We start from the raw sequence: 18513 nt of genomic DNA on the forward strand, positions 1-18513 counted from the left end.
TTCAATTCCACCATCAGGCCGGGGTCTTTCTGTGTGGAGTTTGCATGTTCTTCCCGTGTTTGCGTGGGTTCCCTCCGGGTACTCCGTCCAAAGACATGCAGCTTGTGGGGATAGGTTAATTGGATAATCCAAATTACCACTAGGTGTGAGTATGAATGGTTGTCTGGCCCTGCGACAGACACGCTGGAGCCCGTGTCTCCCTCTAGTTTTACCTGAACACACAAAAAGCCTAAAGACGCTATTATTCTAGTTTTTCTTTTTTTTTTCTTTCTTTCTTTTCAGGCGTTTTTTATTACAAGCACAGAGATTATTTTTTCTGGTGATTCTTAAGAACAGTGGTAATATTTTTCAGGCTTTTCTTGAAATTAGGGACGGGTGTATCACGGGAAATATGTGATCATTTAAGTCTAATAAACGAATAAACGCACCTGGATTCGTGCAGGACCCAGGATGCACAACGGACTCTGAGCTGAACACACCCCCTGTTCCTGCTGTGGGAGGAGGATGCAGTGACAAGGAGGGGTTCAAGTTCAATTAGGACAGCCCCCGAATAGTTTTCACACAAAGAGGAAAAGAGAGGAACAGAGAGAGCAGCTCCAGAACTAAACCTAAGACATGGCTTTAGTAGGCAGGTCGTGGCTGTTGCTCGTAGGCTTTATATTGTTTTATGTCATCTACCTGCTTTTCGGAGCCCTGATTTTCTCCACCATCGAGCGGCCGATGGAGGACAAGCTGCGACATGATATGGAAGTTCTGAAGAAGGAGTTTCTGAACCAGAGCTGCGTCAGCGCCGCGTCCCTCGAAAACTTTCTGTTCAAAGTGCTGGCGGCCAACAAGTACGGCGTCTTCCTCATCAGAAACGCCTCCGCTACCTCAAACTGGGACCTGGCATCGTCCATGTTCTTCGCTAACACTCTGGTCACCACTGTCGGTGAGTGCAAACAAAAGTGTGAAGAAACTTTGGCGAGGAAACACCTGAGGGCGTTTTTGCGCACAGTGGAGCCTCGGCAGTGTTACGCGTTACCGTAAACTGCAAACAGGCTGAACCAAAGAAAGTCTGCAGTCCATTGAGCCCGTCTGTGGCTTTCGTGTGAGGAGGGAAACACAAAAACAATGCTGGGTTAAATGCAGGTGGCAGTTTTCTGGAGTTATGTTGCCACGTGTTATGGATGTTGTAGCTGTGACTCAAAGCTTGAGCTATTTAAGACCTAAACGCAAACTGATGTATCGACCTCAGGGGAGAAAAAAAGTTTCCACTATACGTTGTTTCCTTTTAATCTGTAAAATTCCGAAATCTGCGTGTAGATGAGGGAAATTCCCTCATCATGTGATTTATTTCTGGTCTTACTTTGAAAGTATGAAAGCAGGTATTTAAGAAAAGGGGAAATTGATTATCATAAATTGATTATCATAAATTGATTATCATACATCGGTGATGTTACCAAAATATTCGTGGGTCTTGTGCGATCTGAGCACCTGCTCGGTGTTCGGTATGTAGCAGCCTGACCTGGATGTTACAGGAAGTGAAGGTGAGAGCAGAATACATCACAGAGGTTTTTGTGGGACCAGCCAGGTTGTCCACACTGGGTTCTTTGTGGTGTTCTGCTGGCCTTGAACGACTCACTTACCTGCAGGCCCAAATATAAAGCACATTGCACCAAATCCTAGTTACTTAAGTGTTTGATGATACGATTAGTGTAGTTGTTTATATATTTGCTTTGTTTTTCAGGCTTTAGGCTGGAGGGAAAATGGTATTCTGTACTCTTTATAAAAAAAAAAAAAGAAAAGAAAACTAAGTGATTCAGTAACTTAAAGGTTTTCTGTATAATTAGCAGTCCCTCACATCTTTGTGAAGCCACCCACTCTGGGGCCTGTGGAGTCTCAGATGTAGTTGTTGGGCATTGCACAGTCTGACCTTGGGGTAAGTTTGCAGGGATGTTAACAATTCCACATGTTTCCTGGGAATCTGGTGGAATTGTTGACACAAATGCTCAAATGCTCTGACCAGATTGTGCAGAGACCATTGAAAAACTTCCCTTTTCACATGACTGTACATTATCAGTAGGTTTTCTGGTCCCAGGCTGGGGAAAAAAAATTCATTGAAAACCTCTGCTGAAAAAAGGTTTGAGCAAAGATTGGTTCGATCCTTGTCTGGGCAACTAAACCTGCAACTAACATGGATTAACAAAATCCTGCATTTAAAAAGCCCTTCATTCTACACATTTCATTTTATTTTTCATGCATTTTTACCAAATAGCTCCTCGTGTTGTTGAAAATATCCAGTGAAGGTTTGCTGTGGATACACAGTGTCATAAAACAACACCCTTGACATTTAATTAGACACACTGGGCCTCTGTGGGACGCTCTCAGCTGAGCCGCAGAGCTGTCTGTCGTTCAGAGGTACAAATTCACGCTCTGCTTCCAGAGCTTCTCAGCCGGTTTAGTTATTGCCATTAAAAATGCACATTTACCTACATTTTTTTCAACACCCAGTAAAATGGTACAATGTGCACTTAATTTTATGTATTTCCTGTTTAAACAGGATGTTGAGGCAAAATGCAAAAGCAGTGCATGGTGGGCCTGCCAGCAAGGCATGTTCTGAGATGTTAAGTAACAGGAAGGAAAAATGTTTGTCACAACGTTCTCGTGTCTGTGATTAAAGCTGCAGTTTCAGCCACGTAATTAACCTCAGCTGAAAGAAAAATGACTAGAAAAACAAGCCCAGCCAGATGGGCGGTTTGTAATGAGATGGCATTCAGGTCATACTTTTTGTTTTGAATTTTAATTGCTGTGAAGTACAGTGCTGTGCAAAATTCTCAAGCCTGTCCTTATTTCTTAATTTTGCCAGGAAAATGGGAATGCAATGTTTTATTGAAACCTGTGCAAACATAAATGTAAATTCAGTGCATAAAGCAAAAGCGGAGTTTCTACAATTCTGATGAACCTGAGAGTCAACATTCGGTCTGATCGCCTTTAATCGCCAGCATAGCCTGAACTCTCTTAGCCACGCTTTCTTGTAATTTCTTTAATTAGTCTCCAGGAGCAGTTCTTCTTCTTGGAGGACATTAAAAGCTCTTGTTTGGATATTTATTTGCTCTATTCTGTCATGCTGTTCCACTAACTGCCACTCTATCCTCATGGTATCGCAGTTATCAGTTTGGGAAGAAAGAATTGTTATTCTTCACTCAGACCAGCTTATGTAAAATGATCGACTTTGGTGCTTACAGTTTCTTTAGCAACTGTTTTGCAAATCTCTCTGTGTTATAAAACACAGTGTATTGGTCCAGTCTCAGCTACACTGGCTTCTGGTATCCTACAGAACTAAAGTTAAAATACTCATATATAAAATCTTACTTGAACTTGTACAATGTTGCATATCTGACATTTTGTCTCCTCATAGTCCAACATGCCCTTTTAGCTCCTCCACTGCCAAACTGTAATCTGTTCAGTACTCTGACAGAAAAATTGGGGATCCATCTGTTGCAGTTTTTGAATTTTTATATGTGGACTATTTTTTTTTTTTTTTTTTTTTTTTTTTTTTTAATGCATGTGAAGCCCTTTGAATCACCATATGTGATACACAGTAGAATTGAAATGCATTAAGTTAAGGTCCAGGCGCTGATGGAGCCAACTTATGACTGATGGAGAAAAACACAATGGAAAACTAGCTTTGTGTGCTTTTTTTGTACTGTTAGTGTGTTTGGAATGACTGTTTCCAGATGTACTGCATGGTGGATAAAAGTCTGACGGTACTTTTCTGCATTCGTAATTCCATCAATTGTGACAAGATCGCCAACATCTGTGGCTGAAATGCAAATCTAAACCATGACAGTCTCCACTGTGTTTTACAGATAGGTTTTAAACACTCACTGCTGTGCCTCTGTATAGTGTAGGAACTGTGACAGATTTTCAGTCCAGATAACTGCCCCTCCCTGAGCCCGGTTCTGTTAAAAAGGAGCCTTCCTTCCCACTGTTAACTGATACTTGCTCAAAGGGGCTTGTTTGCTTGTTTGGATTTCTCTCTATTATTGTAGAGGCTAGGGCTGGGCCATATTATACCGTTCACGGTAATACCGGTATAATGTTAGGCAACAATAGGAAAATGAAATATCGCGATAGAATATGAGTAAAACGCGCATGCGCAGTGCCTTTGTTTTCATACGCACATGGCCGATTGTTGAGTGAAACAGATGAACCAGAATTGGTTTTGTAAAAATGGTGCAACTTCAGTGATGTGGAACTGGTTTGGTGTTTGTCCGTCAGATACACGACAAAGCACATTTTTTTGCAGAACATGCAAGCGGCCGTCGTTATTGTCGTATTTGTCGGACTAAGATGCTCTTAAATCTGGGAGTAATCTGGGTCCTAAACTCCGTATGCTTCAGTTCAAACGAACACTGCAGCATCACTGAGCGTTAAAAACTGTCTAAATTCTTTCATCTTTAATAAAACGATCAGCATTGCTGCTTTATCAGGTGTAACTATGAAGTTTAACTTCCAGGCATCCATTAAAACAAAATTTATTACATTTAACAGAGTTAGAAGTTAGCAGGAAGCTAGCGGAAGTTAGCTCGCTAGTTTTGCTAGTTACCTAAGCATGATATAGCATGTTCTGACTGAGAGATTTCTGAAAAAAATCAAACGTACAGCTCTGCTATCACTTCCAACATAAATGAAGACAGAAAACTAAACAGCAGTGACGTTTGTAGGGTTACTGAAGTTGGGCTAGCTGGTATATAATGATGTGCTACGTAATCGCTAGCGACACAGCTATGTTAGCATAACATAAACAGTGAAGCTGGAGGACGAACACTAACACTTTTCCACTTATAAAAGTTAACGTTAAAGTTCCTGATAGGTAGAGACAAATGCAATCGCATGGCAGGATGCTGTAAACGGACCAAACTTCAGTCAGGAGAACAACTGAGATAATCCATCCACAATACGAGGTTAGTCATTAATATACTGCAACAACATGGGAATAGAGCAGCTGCCAGAGAATTCAACATTAATGAATCAATGGTACAGAAGTGGAGGAAGCAAGAAGAATGAGTTTAATAAAGTTTGATTTATCTGACTGCTTTGTTTCGCTTAATGTGCCTTATAATCCCGTGCACCTTATGGTCCGAAAAATACGTACTGCACACTGCAGTTTAATGTTGCAAAGCACCTCTTTTTAACTTCAGTGGATATTATACATGGTTATGCTCAGGATATGTCAGCCCATTGATACGGGAAAGGCCTTTTAGTTAAACTTTCAGCAAGGAATTAGCATTTGCACTGTTACATTTTTATAAAGCTTTAATGTACATAAAAACCAGCTTCTTATTTAAGTGAAAATAAATGGAAGGTTGTCTTTGTGCGCTAGTAATGTTGTGGAGTTGTATTTTGTCTCGCATCAATTATATCGTCAGTTATATCGTTATCGCAAATTTTCAAACATATATCGTGATAAATACTTTTGGCCATATCGCCCTGCTCTAGTAGAGGCTCTATTTTACAATATAAAGCACCTCGGGGCAGCTGTTGTTGCGATTTACCGCTTTATGAATGAAATAAAATTGAATTGAATACTCAGGGTATTTCTGATGAGACTAGGGGTAGGACTCAGATTAAGTCGTGACATGTTATTATCACGGTATGGTCAGACAATCCAGTGACTCTGTGATACGTTGCAAAACAATCATGCACAGTATATCATGATATCTTTGTAACTGAAAAATAAATAAATACCCCAAAAAAGCTGGAATTATCTATCATTGCTGTATCTTTGTGCAAATTATCATTATTATTCAATATTAACATGGCAATATTGCCTCCCTTTGTGCTATACTTCAAAGATATTGCAGTATATTGCCACTGTCTCACACTAGCTTGTGATGTGGTGGCAAATCTGAATTAATGTTAAAGACATACTAGATACAAACCTGTACACTTAGATTTTAATTCTAGCTTTAAAGTTACAGAAAGAGTATGCATGTATCAATGACTAGAAAATAATGGGCGAAGGTCAAACTACAGAGCAAACGATGTGTCTGCTACGCCCTCATGTTTGAGTCTTCCCACTGTCTCTGTGTGTATAACCAACCTAAAGAGTAAACTAACTGTTTAAGATAAAACTGTCAGAAATTAGCTGTCAAGTTGGCGACTTGAGCTTGACAGTTTTTGACGAATGTCACAATCAAACATCTGCAGCAGCTGTCTTCGTGCTGCTCTTATTGCACTGCTGCTCCGCTGTGTTGGCAAACTGCTGCGAAGGCGGTCACATTCACAGGCTTGCTGTTATAAATGACACTGGCGCATGATCGCTGAAGAAATGCAAATTCACGCATGAAGCAGAACAGAATGGCCCTTTGTTCAGCAGAGGCTGGGTGACACTTCCTTAAATGGTGTAACGTGTTTAGCTGCGTTATGATCTCACTGAGTTTTTTTTAACATGCCGGTACTCAATTCAAGGCAAAAAGAGGAAGCAGCAGATGCACTTAGATAGTGAAATTTATAGTCTCTCACTCCAACAAGTATGTTGAGTAGAAGCAACAATAGTTTGTTTTTTTTACGATCAGTGGACATTTTGGGGAGTAATTAAAAAAAAAAAATAAAAAAAAAAAATTTCAACCTGCTTTACCACACACCACATCTAGATTTAAGCTTTAGTGACTGACATGTGTCCCTAACAGCAGGGAGAAAACCTCCAGCTCATGTTCTTTGTAATGTTTGTCAGTGTCACTGTTGAACTTTTGGACAGAGCAAAGGTGGGAGGGGGACTTACTAAAAGTCTGCAGGCAGCTAACGGCTGATGAGCCGGTATAGCTGGGACCGAGTGGATGAAATATTACACTGCACATTGGATAAATGGCATATTGTCAGATTTTAAACGCCAAACAACAGCTTCCATGTGATTTTTACATGCCTTCTAGTCAGAGGCTGACATCATTGATCAAACACTCTGCGCACACACCCAGAGACGCAACACTTACTACAGGGACACAAAAGCGTTGAAGATAAGAGCAGAAATGACAAGGACAAAGTGACCAGGAACACAAACTACTAAGGTGTGACAGAAAGATGGCCACAGATCTACATCAAAACTGCAGCGCTATCAAGAAGCTACCAAAAAAGGAGCGAGGTGCTAATAACTGCGCAATGATCATAAAACATGGAAAACGATCACAAAGAGAAGCAAAATTTAATTTCCCAAATCCATTTTACAGGGCGATACTTTTTACCCTGATTTGTTTACATTCTTGATTCAGTCTTCTAATGTTTGTGTATATATGCAATACAAACAACACAAAGAACAATAGCTCCACACTTTGCACTTTGCTCCTGTGTTTTGCTGGTTTTAAAAAAATATGAGAAACGTTATCTCCGACCCTGCCATGGCTTTAAATATGCATGTGACAAATAAAGAACCTTGAACTTGAACTTGAAATGTATTTGTCTTATCTAATTTTGTGTACCTTTGCATTGAATAAGCCCCTGGATAGAAACTTTAATTCAGATAATCTCACTGAGGCTCTAAGTGGAGCTTTGGTAGTGTCAGAGGCATAACAGGGTAAAAGGGTGTTAATTCAATGTAATCTATTTGTGACAACTGCAAAGTCAGATCAAAGCCAAATACATCAAACCAACGGGCAATATCAGCACTGGGCATCATCGTGTGGAGCGGTCTGCTTCGGTCAGAGTGATGCAGATTTCATCAGCAGAGATAAACGGTTCCATGTGTCCGTTATCAAGCTCTCCAGTTTACACTAAAAGTGGGAAATGGTACTTTCTATGGTATTTGCTGCTGTCTGGATGAGTATAGTCCGGTCGGTGTGTGTGTGTGTGTGTGTGTGTGTGTGTGTGTGTGTGTGTGTGTGTGTGTGTGTGTGTGTGTGTGTGTGTGTGTGTGTGTGTGTGTGTGTTGTGTGTGTGTGTGTGTGTGTGTGTGTGTGTGTGTGTGTGTGTGTGTGTGTGTGTGTGTGTAACGTCACAGTAACTTTAGCTACATCTGCCTTGAACCTGTGCTTGCTTTGAAAGAGAGCTCACGCTGAACTCTGTTAAACGCCCGAAGGCTTCGGTTTAACTGACAGGAGATTGTGTCGTCATCTCAGCTGCTCTGTAGTCAAAGTGACATCAAATCTTTAGTTTGTGAAATACGTCATGTTTTTAAAGCATGAGTTCACGACCCCTTAGAAAACAAAGGCTGTGCTCGTTCTTAGCGTGCACATCAACGTTGTCTCATCAACATTGTGACCACGTTCCCGCTGCAGACAGCAGACCAGTCTGTGGCAATAGAAACATTTGCCCAGGTTTTTGTAGTCGTACACTTTACACACAGCTCATGTCCATGTCCTTTGGAGATGATGATTTTTGACAAAGACAGCTTTGTACTTTGAACACCCGGCAGCACCTTTTTAAACACATCATCCAAATGTGGCCAGTGATTTGGATAACGTTATTATGGCAGGACTGGATAATAATGTTTTCTTTATTACTCGGGAATGTTTGTCATTCTTTTACAGGCTGAAAAATACCATTTAAATAAATGCAGGCAGAATTCAGACTTTTTCTCGAACAGCTGTAACTTAAAGGGCTACAGATGTTCTGCACAGGCGGCGGGCTGGATGGTTGTTTTATAGCTCCATTTTAAAATGAAAGCTGTTTTGTGATCACATACAGCAGATGGTGTGCTGTTTGCACAAACCAAATATAAAGGAACTTCCTAACCCCCACCCCGGCTGATTATTTACATATATTTACACTGTATAAACAGTTTTACAGGATACAGTCCTTTCTGGTCTTATCTTTCTCTGGTCAGTGCTCTGTGCGTCAGTGTTTTCAGTCTGAGGTACTTTTAACTGCACTCAGCTGTTGTTTTCGTTCCTATCCTTTGTGTTGCTGTAAAGGTTTTATATCACGCCACCAGGTTAAAGCTCCAGCAGAAGGTTCATTTGCAGTAGTTTCACTTCTGCTGGTAGATAATCCCTGTAGGCAGTTGTGACAGATCCTCAGTGAGTTGCTTATGCTGGAGTCTGAATTTTATTGTCTTCCTACCAGCACTGGTACCCTGACATTGACTAAAGCTGCTGTTTTTCTGTAGCTTCAAGTTAAAAAGTCTGGGGCAAATTACGTGCTGCTGTTGCAGCCAATAACTCTACCTGACTCTGTAACATCAGTGTGCTCATTAGCACATTAATCTATTTTTATGCTCTACAGCTGTCCAGTAACTCAATGTTATAATGCTCCATTTTTGCTAGAAAGCTTTGGAGCTGTATTGACTTGAGTGCTGATGATCAATGTGGAGGCTGCTGATTTGACTGCATTATACTGTTTATATATTTTTGTGCATCTGAGTTATATCAGTAAGGACAAAATACATAAGATCCCTTTTTTTGTAATCAATACAGTTCAACAGCACCAGAAATAGCAGCTTGCGAAATCACAATACAGCTCAAATATTTTAAAGTGTTACATTAATGTTTTGAATTAAATTACATTTAGATTTATTGAATGACTCTCGTAAAGAAAAAGCACAACAATTTCTATCGTGTCTTTTCTATCATCTCATCTAATTTCCCACTTCCTCTAAAACTTGTCATGTTGCTGTTCCTCCAGGTTATGGTCAATCCACTCCTCTGTCTGACACTGGGAAAGCTTTCTCCATCTTCTACGCCTTGTTAGGAGTTCCCTTTACCATGCTGGTGCTCACCGCCTGTGTCCAGAGGCTCCTGTACCCTCTGGTCCTCGCTCCGGTGAGCCTGCTTCAGCGATCAGGCCTGGAGCCTCGGCCCGCCACTGCTGTCCACTTTGTGTTGCTGCTGTTTCTGGTGGTGCTGTGCTTTTTTGTGGTGCCAGCAGCCATCTTCACCAAGTTGGAGGAGTCCTGGAGCTTTTTGGATGGCGTCTACTTCTGTTTCATCTCTCTGTGCACCATTGGACTGGGGGATTTTGTGCCAGGGATGCAGCCAGAGCAGAAGTATAGGACACTGTATCTCGGTGCTGTCATGGGTGAGTCCGTTTGTTTGTAGACTAGAAATGCATTCATCCAGTGCACTCAATTAGAGTGCAGCCACGGGCTGAACCAGCTTACAGCTCAGATAAACCACATTGTTAAAGTAATTTTTGGCTCTTTTTCTTACAGGCGGGGGACTTGCTTCTAATCAAACTGATGTTACATTACTTTCACAGACACAGATTTTCTCATTGATCATGTCAGACTTGCCTGTTATTAAAACATAAGGCATTAACGCTTAACAATTCATGTATAATTTCTGTGTAAGGGGCTCAGGTCCAATTTTCAAATTTGAGTTAGGACACAGATTAGGAAAGTTGGCTTAGAAAAAGAGAAATGAATCTGTAATATCATCAGATCGGCCAGATTCTAACATAAAATAATGGAAAAAAACAAACTGATGTGAATCCACTTAGTATACTGCTGATAACCACAGTTAGGAGGAAGCAGACTAAGGTTAAGTTAAGCTAATAGAAAGCATAAAGAAAGCTAATTTTGTAATGACACAGACAAATTCTTTGTGTCCAGATGAACATAATCTGATTCTGAAAAAATCAAACAAAGAGCTGAAAACTGCAGCTCATCTAGTGGCCACATTCCTAACAGCAGATGATATCAAGATGATTATCTTGATCAAGACTATATTTCTATCAGCTGTGCACCCCTTGTTACTTGGCACTGATTAGCAGACACTACTACAATTTAGCTCTAGTCTGTAACGTATTACTCCACCTTTTCATCCAAATACAGTCACCTCTGGCTGTGAGGAGCGAGGTTTTAAGATGCTGAATTCAAAACTAATATTTGGTGGTATGGCAACTGCTTCAATCTTTCATTTATGGTCTGAAAGTGAAGCTTTTATTTGGTTTGGATTTTATGCTAACACAGATGAAGTGCAAGCTGTCCAACTATGTTTTAAGTGGATTTATTCTATCCAAAGTTGCTCGCTGATCCACTTCACTTTAGTGGATCAACTTATGTGGAAGTCATTAGTAACGACATGGCCCTGAAGTCACAGTCCCAGGCTAACACACCTCTCCTTTAAGACTGCTTGTATGTTTGAGAAGAAGGTGTTGTCTCATCATGAGCACAGCAGAGCTCATATCAGTGCATGTTTAAGCTCAGAGTCGGGTCTTACAAACATGCTTTAAAATTGCATACCACCATTTTTAATCTTAGTCCTAATCTCACAGTAAATGTATCATAAATAAGTAAAAGCAACCTTCTGAGTTGGGGTTCAGTGCTTAGGTGACTATATTCATGTCTGAAATTTCTGTATAAAAACTTGCATGTGCACGAGGATATGCGTGCCTGTGATGCCGCACACAGTCCAGCCAAAATTTTAACTCTGCTTTAAAATTTTGCACAGTAGTATGCTAAGAATAGGGTGAAATGAAATACACAAAGAGAGGTGGGGCAGAAGGTAATCATGGATAGAATAATACATCCAGTACAGTGTGCTTTGAATGTGAACCTTTTATTTACTGGAAAATCTCCACGCATTGTTTGAACTGTGGTGACTAAAGATGAGTAAATACATGGGAGCAACCAGGTTTTTAACCTGGACAGCTCCTGTAACTAACCACCAAACACACTGTATGCGACCTGTGACTTGCACTAAAAGGAAAAGGTATCATTTATTTACCTCTAACATAAATTTAAATAAAACATGAAATTTGTTCCAGCATGATAGAAAGCCGGTTGTTTCATGGTGTTTGTGCTTTGATGTTGATGGATGGCTAAGAATATAGCTGAAACTCCACTGCACCTGTGGGTGTGGTAGCGATGGTTGATAACCTGGGTACACGGCACACGCCGAGGTTGCTGTGGTTTGCTTGTGAGGGTCACACGTAGCTGCTACATGCCTGCAGAGCTGTAAAGGGGAGCAGGTCCACCACAATATCTGAAACACCTGCAGAAGCATAGAGTGAGAGGAGGGCGGTCTTTCCAAAAACCATTAAAGAGAGAAGAACTGGGGGCTGAAAAGTTGATAGTATTTTTTTTAAAAAGAGAACTGGATTCAATGCAATGAAAGGAACTGCATGAGATGCATTGAGATCTGTGTGTAGAACATATTGGCAATATGTTCTACACTCACAGATAATTAAAATCTCTTGAATCTTTTTTTGTCCTGCTGCTCTGACAGAAGTTGACCTTTGTGGCTTTGTCTTCATTCTCACCTCTGATGTGAGAAGTAACACCTCTCGCTGCCTTTTTCTCGCTACCAAGTCAGGGTTGACAGGTTGGCGGTTCCTCATAAATTGTAAATTGAAGTTCACTCTTCTGTGTAGCTCGTTTGAAGTTGAGCTGACTTTGAGGAGAATCGCACAAAAACAAAATAAAGTGATATCTGACTTTGACGTTTGTTCTTCGGTAAGTGCAACAGCACTCAGACTGTGAAGTCGGGCGTAAGTGCTTAGATCAATCATCGGCTGTAATTATAGCCCACGTAACCCCGGAAGACCTTTTTGTTTAGTGGTATATAGACATCCATGTCCATGCCAAGCATAGGAAACAAAGAGCTCTTGTCTTCAGGATGGAGTTGAATTGAAATCTATTATTCTATGCGTGCATTTTTTTTCTTGTGACCCAATGAAATAAAAGTTAATTTAGGTAATGCTATAAAAATGACAGATAAATGCTCACAGGTGTTTGAAGGTTACTTATGAGCATTAAGACTGCCTCGCCTTCTGGAGGGTTTTCATTTCTCTGACTTTGACCAACATCTCCCAATTTTGTCTGAAAATCCCTGGAATTATTGGGATAATTATGAACTCTGGTGCATGCATTCAAATCCTTTTCATTCTGCACCAACACTCGCCATACTTTACAGTGCAGCTAAAATAAGGAGGTGACCGTGGTGATCAATACACACTTAACATCTGCATGTTAAGGCTCTCTGAGCATTTTAACAGGCTGATGTTAACAGTTATCAGTTAAAGTCGAGCTTCTAAACTGTTTGTTTTATTAGTAAATGAAGACTGTGCTCTTTATAGAGTGCATTTCCATAACATGTTTATTAGTGTATGATATTATGGAAGGGGTATTTGTGAGAGGGCTGCACTAATAAGCTTATAAAGAGATAATTATGAGCAGAATTGAGTTCTGTCACGACAGTCCCCGTTTCTCAATTGCCCACCGCTGTGTAGGAGGGTATTCCCATACGAGTCAAATGTGCATGTGTGCGTCGTGTTTAAAACCTTACTTGGATGCCCGTCTGTTTTTTCTGGCAATCAAAAAAACTCTGTTATCACATGATGGAGGTTATTTCCATAGTCGGCTGTTGTTGTTCAGCTTCTTTGTGGGCTTCCTTTCGGTAATCAAGTCAGAGCTGGAATGACCTTTGTGTCTAAAAGCAGGCTTGCTGGGTTTTTTTTTTTTTCTGTGGGCTCGGTCAGAGTGAATATCTACAGTGAATCTCTGACAAACACACACTGGGATGAATGAGCTCTGCTGTTTACAGGATTGAGAGAATGCAGCATTTCACACAGTTTCTTTAAGTTTCCTCAGAGCCCTCCAGCAACTTAACTAGGAAGGAAAATTCACCCTGTAGTACTTTAACTCCTTTGATCTCACCTGTTAACGTGTTTCATTTTGAGGAGCTCAGGAGCTCTGCTGAAAGCTGTGTTTTCTTTCGTGTTGCCCACAGCTAATCCCTTGACTTCAGGTTGGAAGGAGGCCGAGTGGAGTAGCTCACAGGGACCGGCGATGTTGCTCTCTTGTCCCTCAGGCTGCTTTATATAACAGTGTAGGTCGAGTCAGATTAACCCAAACAGCCCCTGGTGGTTCTGGAGAGGATTAGTGACAGACTGCAGCCTGATGCATTGTTCCTCAGCCGAAGTGCTGTGTGGTAAAATTGAAAAGGAACCTATTTTGAAAACTGAAAAACTACTTTAGCTCCTCTTCCTTCTAAATATGCTGTCATGGTTATGCATTGGTAGCAGTGTAGGTGCTTTGAAGAGCGTTGCAGACCTACGTTTGCATGCTATAGGACTGTCACTTTACATATGCTGTTTGTATACAACTATATACATTTATGTATAACTCAGAAAATAATGCAGATGTGGTAAATGAGAGTAGGTAATCTTCTGGACAGTGAGCTTAAGCAGTTTTCTGTTAGCAAAGACGTTTCTATCATTTTCAGTCGTCGTGCCATTTTCTTAAGCATTATGAGAATTATGAGTTTTCCATCGCTCCTGCTGGTGGTATTTAAGTCATTCTTTGCAGGATTGTGTGAAATTAAGGTTGAATGCAAGACGTACAATGAAGTTTACTATAAAGTTATGCTATTTAAAGGCTTCAGACATGTTGAAACGTATTTTGTACAGTTGAATACATCAGTTTTTGCTAACTTATTCTGTGTGCGTGCCTTTCCAAATCATGTCCAATCAACTGAATCGACTGGTCGACTGCAGTCAAGTTGTAGAAACGATGTTCTAGAGCACACAAAACCTTAGTTTGGCCTAATACCCTCATACTTGGGTGTCAGGCATGTCCAAGTAGGAGGAAATCCTGGGACAGACCCAGGACATGCTGGATAAATATGCACCTTGGTTAGTTGAAGAAGAACAACCTTGTTAACCTTATGTACAGGTTGCCTGGTGGGAGACAAACTTTCTCCAAACAGTCACGGTGACTGACTGGAATCGCTCTCTGATTTGTGACGGTTTGCAAGTAATTGCTGTCTACTTTAAAAACAGATTGATTCCCAGTATGTTGGCTGATCGCTGCCTAAGTAAGAACAAGTCAAAACAACTGGCCAACTGCTGCAGGGCTCTTCCACTGCACTGCAAATAAATACCCGGGAATCCCCGAACCTAAAAAACAAGTCTTGCTAGCCTTTAAATAAAACTACCATAACCTGAATGACTGGCAACCTACACAGATACAGTGAGAGGTAAATCTTCTGGGAAGTTTGGAGTTTAAACCAATCTTAAACTCATCAGCAGCTGCTGTTTTTAACCATGATGAGTTTTATAGTCTGTGAGAACAAGATTCAAACTCCTAGTCAGACTAATTCATATGAAACATGCGTTACATTTGTAACATCGAATGATGTTTTCTTAGAGCTGGCCTGCTTGTGCTGTGAGTGACTGCTGCTCATGGCCTGAACTCTGTGGACCACTTAATGCACACATTACACAGTAAAACCACACGGATTTCTTTAAGGCACTCGCAAGAATCAGAGCAGAAGTAACAAAGGTTGAGATTTTATTTTCACCTTTGCCACCTTGAGGGCACTTTTGTTCTCCTTTTGGTTAAATGAATGTTTAAAAATTGGTTGTTAGTCAAGTGTATTCGGACTTATTTTCTCTTTACCAGCTACATGAGTTTTTAAGTTTCTTGCTTGTCTAAGATCATAAAGTAACCATGCATCTTTGTAGTATTTATTTTTAATTAATACCAACAAATAATATACTTTAAATTCTGCACATAATGCACCACACAGCTATTTGTGGTTGCATGTACTGGTAGTGTACCAATGCCTAAAAGCTGTAAAGAGCTTTAACATTTTCATAACCTGCTGGTTTTCATAAGCTGATAGATTTAGTATCACACCTGCTGCAGTATTGCTTTTTCCAACCTCAGTGTTGCATAATAAACAGATCACCAGCACAGTCAAAGAGAGAATACCTACATGTGGTTTTATGTGGTATTTGGAGCCACAGCAGAAGAAAGGCTGAAACATTTATCAAAATTAATCACCAGTCAAATTCTGTTAAATATCCTTACATTTAAAAAAATCCATCCCTTCCCTCCTGGCTTCTCTCTCTCTGTCTCCAGTGTACCTGTTCTTGGGTCTGATGATGATGTACCTCTTGCTACGCACCTTCCACAAGATGTCTGATGTGCATGGCCTGACTACCATGCTACAGCTGCCTCGCTGTGAAGATTCTGACCCGGATGAGGACAGAGAGCCCATCGTGGATCACGGCGAGAGTCCCCAGAGGCAGACAGAAAAGGGTGCCAGCAATCACCTTGAGCCGGGATCACAGGTGTCCTACAACACCATCAACAGGGGCTGAGCTGTGAGGACGGAGAGAAAAGGGAAAGAAGCTCCATCTCTCACAAATCCTTACATCTTGAACCACTGATGGAACATGAGGACTTGGTGGGCTGATTCTGAATTCTTTTCTTTTTTTCCTTCTTCTTGTTTATTTTCTTCCTTTTCAACTCATTTTAAAAAATCCATTGGAGGAAACATTAAGGAGGATTGAGATGAGTTTCAGGATTGAGTATTTGAGAAATAGAGGGCCACCAAAGAGTTTAGGAGTGGGTATTGCACCTCGTGTTGCACACAGGGACAGATTCTCCCAACCAGGGCTAAAAGGAAAACATCTCCCTCTGACACACCAGTGTAACTGTGCTGTTTACAGTCAGGATTGCACATGATGGGCTTCGGCCTAAAACTTCTGATACAGTTTAGTTGTTGTTGTTGTTGTTTTTTGCCTTTTTTGTTTCCTCTTTGGTCTTCTTGCTTTTCTGCGACAGGTTTGTCCCGCTGACAAACAAATATTGTCTTTAATGTATTTGTGCTGAAGCTGAATATTTTACATTTTTTATGTGGGTGCATTCATTGTTTATCTCCTTATTCTTCTTCCTGGTCAAAACACCTCCCACCTATTCATCCATCTATGTTCATAGCACTGTCAGACTTGAGCTAGTTTGAACCTTTCTATCTATATACCACAAATGATCACAACTGCAATAAATTAAACTTATTAAAGCTTGAGATCATTACCTCAGATTGAGTATTTGAAGCAGCAGGAGCGTTAAGGGGAATCTTATTTAATCAGACATTGTTTAAGTAGTCGTTTTTATGTGGGTAGGTCATGAAGAGCAAGGAAGCCACAGATGAGCAGTTTACCTCCTGCTTTATGCTGCTGCCCCCTAGCGTCTGCCTGTATGTAATGCAACATATTGATAATTATGTCTTTAAATGTTCAACATAAGAATGGAGGGAGTGAACAAAGGATGAAGAAAAGAAAATGACACCAGATAAATAAAACTGAGCGTTTAATTGTGGTGAATAATTTTAAGAGAGAACCAAATTTCAAACAGAAACCTGTCCACATCTGTGACTTCAAACATCTGGAATGGTGTCCATCAGAGAAACACTTGAAATGCACTTTAATAGTAAAACTGATGTGAACAGTAAAGTTAAAAGTAGTGAAGTTATCCAATACTGTAAAATAAGTTGTGTGTGTGTGTTGTAGTGTAGTAAACTGTAGCTTGTATTCACTATGAAAAGTTGTAAATTAAAGAAACTTTGTAATATGTTGCCATGTTTGTCTTTTTATTCTTCAATTCACAGCATTTGTACCTTTTCAGAATCTTAAAATGTTACATATAAGAACTGTAGAAGTTACAAAAAAAACCCTCAAGTCATTATTTAAAGGATAACAACTGATTCTTATTTTGCCTTACTGTTACAAGGTTGGATGCTACTAAATGAGGGTGATGTTTAAAAGCTTTACGTGTGTAACGGTGCAAGATTAATATGTGCAAATAATGAGCTAAAAGCTGTTTTGTGTTGTCTGCTGTTCAACCCTGTTTTTTAAGGGACAGCCAATCAAAAACCAAATCATCTGACTTAAGGTAGATGAGTTAAAGCAGGATTGGGGAACTCCAGGCCTCAAGGAATGGTGGCCTGCAGGTGTTAGATGTGTCCTTAATCCAACATGGCTGATTTAAATGGCTAAATTACCTCCTCAACATGTCTTGAAGTGCTCCAGAGGCCTGGTAATCAACTAATCCTTTGATTCGGGTGTATTGACCCAGGATGATATCTAAAACCTGCAGGACACCAGCCCTTGAAGTCTGGAGTTCCGCCACCCTTGTGTTAAAGCAACTGAGCGTCTGCACCAAAGCCTAGAATAAGGTAAGTTTATTTTTGACCTGAGAGTCATGCAAAGCTATTTTAGTAAAGGTCAAAGTGGAAAATATGATGCTGGAAATGAAAATATCAGGTCTGCTTTAATGCCCAACTAGTTTCATTTCAACTGTTTCACTCAGAGTTTAAGTGAGAGCAAAGCCAAGCATTGGATTTGTGCCAGTTTCCTTTTGGGTATAGTGTGTGTTTTACTGAAGTGTGTGAATGCATTAGAATCCATTTTAAGTTCAGTTACTGGTATGCTGAACTGGTAGTTGGCCAGCTTACATAATCTTATTTCCATGTGCATTCATGGGGCCACTTTGTACCGTAAACCTGCTCATCTGCTTGTTCATGCAAATATCAGCCAATCGCACGGCAGCAGCTCGATGCGTTAAGGCACGGGTGTCGCCCTCGAGGGCCGGTGTCCTGAAACTTTTAAATGTGTCCCTGCTGCAACACACCTGAATAAAATTAGGTCTAGACTGTATAGATTCTTGACTGCATGCTGAGGTGGCAATTCGGGCATTTGATTCACGTCACAGCAGCTCATGAGTGGATGAACATAGATAAAAGTACATTTTTCCAAACACTTAGATTTGTTTTAATTTACTTGAGTAGTTAGAGGTTGCCCCCTCAGCAT

General features: G+C 40.5%; 1 protein-coding gene across 1 annotated transcript; it reads left to right on the top strand.

The window, feature by feature from the left end:
• Positions 1-255: 255 nt before the first annotated feature.
• Positions 256-17279, top strand: kcnk6 (potassium channel, subfamily K, member 6; the record flags this gene model as incomplete). Its single annotated transcript, XM_005932603.2, is given in 3 exon segments — positions 256-931; positions 9601-9993; positions 15782-17279. Coding segments are annotated over 3 exon segments (951 nt in total). The 3' UTR covers positions 16024-17279.
• Positions 17280-18513: the final 1234 nt, after the last annotated feature.

Source organism: Haplochromis burtoni, unplaced genomic scaffold (assembly GCF_018398535.1).
Source record: "Haplochromis burtoni strain Fernald_Lab_line unplaced genomic scaffold, NCSU_Asbu1 Contig_153, whole genome shotgun sequence".
Lineage (NCBI taxonomy): Eukaryota > Metazoa > Chordata > Actinopteri > Cichliformes > Cichlidae > Haplochromis > Haplochromis burtoni.